General features: G+C 32.7%; 1 protein-coding gene across 2 annotated transcripts in view; it reads left to right on the plus strand.

Annotated features, from left to right (window-relative positions):
• The window catches only part of phf1 (PHD finger protein 1), a 12876-nt gene extending 5976 nt beyond the window's left edge, over window positions 1-6900 (plus strand). Inside the window, exons 10-15 of one of the 2 annotated variants that reach the window (XM_016456629.1) lie at window positions 854-921; window positions 1321-1452; window positions 2508-2586; window positions 5069-5184; window positions 5285-5368; window positions 6104-6900. In XM_016456629.1, coding sequence (XP_016312115.1) covers window positions 854-921; window positions 1321-1452; window positions 2508-2586; window positions 5069-5184; window positions 5285-5368; window positions 6104-6362 — 738 coding nt within the window. In that variant the 3' untranslated portion in view covers window positions 6363-6900. The remainder of the gene's footprint in view (window positions 1-853; window positions 922-1320; window positions 1453-2507; window positions 2587-5068; window positions 5185-5284; window positions 5369-6103) is intronic. The other variant, XM_016456630.1, reaches the window with a different exon arrangement.
• The last annotated feature ends 268 nt before the right edge of the window (window positions 6901-7168 follow it).

Here is a 7168-nt window from a genome sequence, read left to right on the forward strand (position 1 = left end):
ATTAGTATATAGTGTATACATATTAGTATTGTTACTGCCAACTAAAACTTAAAAAAAAATTATGAATGATATAAATGACTTAAACATTTTATAAAATCATAAAATTATATACATATATTTGTATGTATGTGTGTGTTTGGAGTATATACTGTGTATATATATATATATATATATATATAACAACAAAAATGTTTTTGTTCACTGAAATAAAGCTGAGATAAAATAAAATATTAATATTAGATGGAAAATGTAAACTTAAAAAAACTAATCAAAATACGTTTCGTTTTTTAAAAAACTAAAAATTAAGTACTAAAATTTGTGAAACTGAAATAAAAATAAATGAAAACTAAATCTAAATATTAAAAAATAACAAACATGACAAAATCATATAACAAAATTACTAAAACCTTAATAAGTTAAACTGAAAACTCATTCAAAAATATAAATGATAATTATTTTATTGGACAAAAAACATTTAAAACGTAAAACGTTTTCTATATTGAGGATTTTTTTTTTCTCCATAAATGATAAATGGCACCTGCCTCTGACTAACCATAGTAAGAAGCAAATCATGATTCATGGCTTTGACGTGAAGGATATTGACTAATATTAAGCACTTCAATACGTTCCTGGCTTTTCAATAAGAAATACTTCAACACAGGAAAGAAAACTGGTTTCATAAGGTTTTAAGGAAGTAAATAGGGTCAATTTTGATTTCGTGTTGACTTGAGTGTATTCCTGAGTGTAGTTTTGAATACTCTCTCTTGTAGTTTGTGGTCAATCTGAGCTCTTACCTTTCAAATGCATTTGTTACATGCTGCCTTTCATTCGACTCTATATTTTGGTCTCTCAGTTGTCTGACACACCGAGGCAAGACCGTTGCCAAAACCTGCTCAATGCTTTAAATTCCCACAAAGACAGGTGAGACATGGATTATGCTCTGAAAACTGCCTTTCTGCTTGATTTCCATGTGGCAGCCCATAAGGATATATCACATATTTGCAATAATATCTGCAAAACCATTACTGTAATTGCTTTACATTCTAAGTGACTCTGTGTGTGTGATTTCACTCTCTGCAAATAGTATTTTGATAGCTGAAGGTGGGTCTGTGTTTCAAAATAAATAATTTAAAGTCCATTTCCATTTTCTTTCTGTCAAGGTTTGTGGTTGATGCTGCTCGTACGCTAGCACTTAAATAACTGAATCGGATGTTTTAGTTGGCAAGTGTTGAGACGCCAGGAACAAATGAAAATCTGTCAGTGGGCCCTGAAGAACAGCAGCTGAATACCAATTCAATCTGATTTCGATCTGTTGTATAGGTTTGTTTCGGGGAAGGAAATAAAGAAGAAGAAGTGTCTCTTTGGTCTTCAAGTTCGGGCTCCTCCCCCTCTGTCATCAGACCAATCACCTTTCATCGCTGAACAGCCAATCAACATCACCCACAGGAGAAGGTCAGAGACAGGAGCACACCAAGATCTTTTGATATCAACATTAAATTCAGTTTGCAAACTATTTTAATTGTTTAATTGTAATCTGATGTATTTCTGAATAAAACAGTAAAAAGGGAATTAGTGAGATTTTATTGGATCATGAAAAGTGGACGTCACATACAGTACAAAAATGAACACTTCTTGATAAAATGGGAAGAGGAATTTCTTTGACATAAGTGAAAAACAAAAAAGTTTTCGATTTTGGCTAAAAGATTATGAAGACTTATTAAAAAATAATATGAATAAAAACATTGCTTCAGGAAATATGGACAAGATTTATTTCATGTTGAATTCACACAAGGCAGAAGTAACTTCAAAGAAATGAAAATTATTCTTATTAATATTATTAACTGACCTTCATGACATTCCAAATATGAAAAACACAAGCAGATTTTTAAAATAAGCTTTAGGCAGCTTTTTTTCACTTAATTGTTTATTGTATAGCATGTTTGCCAAGCTAAAAAAAAAAAACAGTATACAAAAACACCACTAGTATATGAACCAGTATGATATAAATTTTTTGTCATTCATATTTTTAATAATACAATTTTAATATTTACTTTAAAATGTAAAAAATAAATTTTAATTGGATGTGATGTTGAAATCAATGTGTTGATGTTAACAGTTCAGCATCAATGCACATCATAAATATACATCAATATACAATATACATACATATACAATAAACAATATACATCAATAAATATACAGTGGGTACGGAAAGTATTCAGACCCCCTTAAATTTTTCACTCTTTGTTATATTGCAGCCATTTGCTAAATGGCTTTTTGATTTAAAGGGTAACGGCACCAGAAAAGCATTAATAATGCCTATACTTCAACCAGATGCAGTTACATAAAAAATTTTCTCATCCATCTTATTTTAAATACAATTTGTGTTATTGTTTTGCATTAGCTTTTTTGTCCTTTTATTTTTAATTTTATAAAAATGATTCTTTTAAAAATCTAATAAATTTAATTGGATTTGATGTTGAAGTCAATTGTTGTCTTCTCTCCAGCCCCTCGTCACTGCCCTACCAGCGGAGAGCGGTGGGTCCGGAGGCCCGTAAATCAAAGCGTCGGGTCACTGAGACACAGGTCAGTGTGTCTGCCTTTAACAGCAGCAATCAAAAGATGGTTGGCAGAGGCCAAGCCCCCTCTGCATCAGTAATGAGACGACTCCCTCATTCATCACAGACACCTAGCATCACCTTTTGGGTTTGTTTTTCTCCTCATATTCATTTGACTTATTTTTTGCAACATGCTATGCTGAGTCAACAAGGCCTGTCTACCCTTGCAAGTCAACGATTGCATGAACCCATTTAGAGAAGGGTTTGCTATATAAAAAAATAGGGCTGTCGACGTTAACGCGTTAATGCATGCGATTAATTTAAAAAAAATCCTTAAAGCCTTAAAATAATTTAATGCAATAATGAAAATTACTAAAGCACAAGGTGTGCACAAATGTATCAATTATATGAACTTTTTATATCACTCAGTTCTTTGGTGTCCTTTTGGAGTCTCCAAGTGTACTCTTTTGAAAAGACATCTAAATTTATCTTGAAATAAACTTGTAGAAAATACTGTTTTGTGAGAATCACCCATCAGTCTTTTGATTTACTTTGCTGGATATATTACATAATGACAAAATGAACATGTATGAATGATTGAATGAACATGTTAAACAAGAAAAATGGTATATGCTTAATTTCATGATAAGTGTGCAATTAATCACGATCAATCACACAAAAAGGGTGTAATTAAACCAGTTAAAAAATTTAATTTATTGACAGCCCTAATTTAAAAAACTAAAGTCCAAGTGGCACGTCAAAGGTTCAGCATTAATATAGCTTCTGGATATTAAGGGTCACGGCACCAGAAAAGCCTGTCAACATGAATAATGTCTACACTTCAAGAAGACGCAGAGTTATATATATATATATATATATATATATATATACAGTATATACAACATTTACTTGTGCTGTAAGCATGCAAACAGCTTTCATGTTCCACCAGTAAATGTGGAAAGATTTTACATTTTTTTGATGTTGTGTTTTTATCATGTCTTGAGTCATAGTATTTATTTTATGATGTTTTTCCTTTTTTATTGAGAAACTAATGAAATAAGACATGAGACAGAAAAGAGTGAAAAAGAAACAGGGACAAACATATGCACCAAAAACAAGGACAAACATATGAATAAACAATGAATTATTATTTTTTTATTATTAAATTGATTGTTTCAGGGAGCAGAGGGAGGGAAAAAAGGGAGAGAGAGAGAGAGAGAGAGAGAGAGAGAGAAACAGCATATGCTCTTAGAGAGTGAGAAAGAAAAAACTGATATTTTATTTTATTTTGTTGTGTTTTGTTTTGCGACTTCCTCAGCTGTTTGGATAAAAGTGTCTGCCAAATGAATATATGGTTAGCACTGCACAGGTTTTCCCTCATCCATTTTAAGTAAAATTTTTAATTTGTGTTATTGTTTTGCAATTACTTTTTTATTTTATTTTATTATGCTAATTTATGTTGTTTTTTTTAAATACAATTTTTTTCATTTGTGTTATTGTTTTGCAATTACTTCTTTATTTTGTTTTATTATGCTATTTTATGTTGTTGTTTTTTTAAATACAACATTTTACATTTGTTTTATCGTTTTGCAGTTGCTTTTTAAATTGAATCTTATTTCATTGACTGCTCTTTCCTTTAGTGTGGTAAGCACATTTTTAAATTTTTATAAGTTGCTACACATCTATGGTTCTCTTCTCAAAGGTGAATTTTTTGTTTGTTTGTTTGTTTTTTGCATGCAAATTGCTGTAGTTATGACATTTACCAGTAGGGGCTACCTGTCAAAACTAACTAGCCCAACCTTTCACAATTAATGTGATCGTTCATTACCATCATTTCCAAGTGGTTGGGAACTGCTGTCTCTAGTTTTGAGCTGCTGTGTCAAACTGCTATTGTCAATTGACTTTTGTAATAATATGTGCCTCAATATAATGCCGTCATTTAGATTCAGTGTGTGTAGCGGAGTGATTCCTTACACTGCTGTCACACACGGCACCACTGCTTCTCTCCCACTGTGTGCTGGATTACACAGCTAACACAGCCATGAATCAAAGACTATGGGCAGAAATCACCTAAAATCATTTGAAAGTCTAATTTTCCTGCATTTATGACATTTACAGACTTAGTTTTATTGAAGTGAGAATGAACCTTCTGTTCTGATCAGATTTTGTTTATAGATTTGATTTTTTTTACAGTTTTTATAGATTTTTTTAGCTTTTTTTGTCATTTGTTATTCACTGTATCTATAGTACTATGTGTTGAAAAATGAAAGTGCTGTCATTTTTTAATCACCCTCATGTGACTTTATTTCTTCCATATACAAAAAGTGATTTTTTTTTAAAGAATATCCTGGTGGTTATGCCCTTTAAGCGTTAATATAACTGCTGATCATGTCTTTTTACCTCATGTGACTTTATTTCTTCCATATACAAAAAGTGATTTTTTTTTTAAAGAATATCCTGGTGGTTATGCCCTTTAAGCGTTAATATAACTGCTGATCATGTCTTTTTAGACTTGTCCAACAGGAGATGCGACAAATGCTATTGACCTGGTGCCATGTTGCCACGGGTACGTCGATGGAACAAACCTGTATAACCCTAGAAAACAAGAGGAAGAGATGAATTTGGGGTCTGTAGCATGTTAAAGTCAACTTTGAACTGCAATGAAATTCACACCATGAACCTTAATTGCATTTCATTTATTTAAAAAAGTCTTTTATGTATTACAGTTCACCCCCCAAGAGAATGTATGCGCTCTATCACCCTTCATGCAACGGATCTCAGGACCTGTCTAGAACTCTGCATCATTACAGGTCTGTGAATAAAGAATACATTGAAATGCATCTATTTAATGCTGAAAATGAAAAATCTAAATTTGAATGCAAATGCAAATTTTTCAGAACTGAACATTACTGAAGATTATCAGTAAATATTAGTGCTGTCAAACGATTAATGGCGATTAATCGCATCCAAAATAAAAGTTTTTGTTTACATAATATATGTATGTGTACTGTTTATTTATAGTACACACACATATAATATGAAAACAAAAACTTTTATTTTGGATGCGATTAATCACGATTAATCGTTTGACAGCACTAGTAAATATTGACTTAAATTTTGGTTTGTTTCTCACACAAAGTTGTCATATGGCTTTAGACTTGGAATATACTGTAGTATTCAAGTCCTATGGACTACTTCTATGGTACTTTCATTTTATTTTATTATTATTATTAATATTATTATTTTTAAATATTTATGTTTTTTTCACTGCTTACTACACTACACTGCAAACAATACCCAGTACAAGTATCTAAATATTCTTTAGTCAGATCACATATTAAGTCTCAAGCATAAACTCACTTAATTTTATACATTTTTCAGAAACAAAACAATATCTTGTATAATTTTGCTTTTTAAGTAAATGCATGTTTACAAAAATACCAAGTAAGAAAATAGTTGTTTGCAGTGTACTGTATAAAGATACATTTGGGAGAACTGTTCCTTCAGATTGAGTTCTTTTTGCATGTCTAATTTGTTGTCTTCAGTGCAGAGGACCCTTGTCGACTTCCAGCCCCCTGCCTTCCATTCTCTATGACCTCGGCTCACCCAACCGGACAGCGCTATGAAAGCTGCCCGTCTCTCTTCCTGCATGACGTGCCACCCTACCCCAGTACAGTCGGCATCGGGGGACCCACGCCGATGGGGTGGGGGGGAAGCGACTCCGTCAGGATCCTGGCCAGACGCATAACGCCGGATGGAAAAGTCCAGTACCTAGTGGAATGGGGAAATGTGAACGTGTACTGAGAACCTGTGTGCGACAGAGAAAGAGGAAAGGGCTAGAGACATCAAGATGCATCATTAGGGTTTGCATGGTTACGAGCAGAGGTGTGAAAGCATCAATGAGCAGGTGGGTGTTCTGCGGTCGGGAGAAGAAAACCACATCGAGCAAATCCAGGTTGAGCTACACAGCAGCTTCACTCTGAGATTATACTGTTAAATCTCTTACTCGTTCTTTTACAGTGTCTCCTATATTTTGAATACTGGTAGAAAACGCCTTTAGAATGCCTTGAACTTTATTATCATGATTTGTATAAGCTATTCATCACCATCACTTGTTGTTCATGTACACATAGCGGTCAGAAATTTCAGGAAAGCTTCATCATGCGGTCACATCAATAATTGTAATATTTTAACGACAGGGAAATGAGTGCTCCTCTAAAAATAGTCATTAAAGAACTATTCCAGGTTTAGTCCAAGTTAAACTCAGTAGACGGCAATTGTGGCATATTGTTAATTACTAAAAAATGATTTCCACTTCCAAAAATGTGGGTTACATTTGAAGGAGGCCGATCTGTTAATGTTACAATGCTTGTAGTTTACTAATATATTTTCTACAAATTGACCCTGTTAATTCCATTGTAAATTCTTCAAAATAGTCTTGATATTTGCAACTTTTTATTTATTTATATATTTATTTGTTTATTTAAGAAAATGAGGGATTAAGATTATGCTAGAAATGCTGTTGAACTTTTACAGAACCCTGGAATATTCCTTCAATAGCAAGCAGGCAAGAAACCTTTCATGATGGGTGGCAAACAAAACATCCAGAA

Source organism: Sinocyclocheilus anshuiensis, unplaced genomic scaffold (assembly GCF_001515605.1).
Source record: "Sinocyclocheilus anshuiensis isolate Anshui unplaced genomic scaffold, SAMN03320099.WGS_v1.1 scaffold980, whole genome shotgun sequence".
Classification (NCBI taxonomy): Eukaryota; Metazoa; Chordata; class Actinopteri; order Cypriniformes; family Cyprinidae; genus Sinocyclocheilus; species Sinocyclocheilus anshuiensis.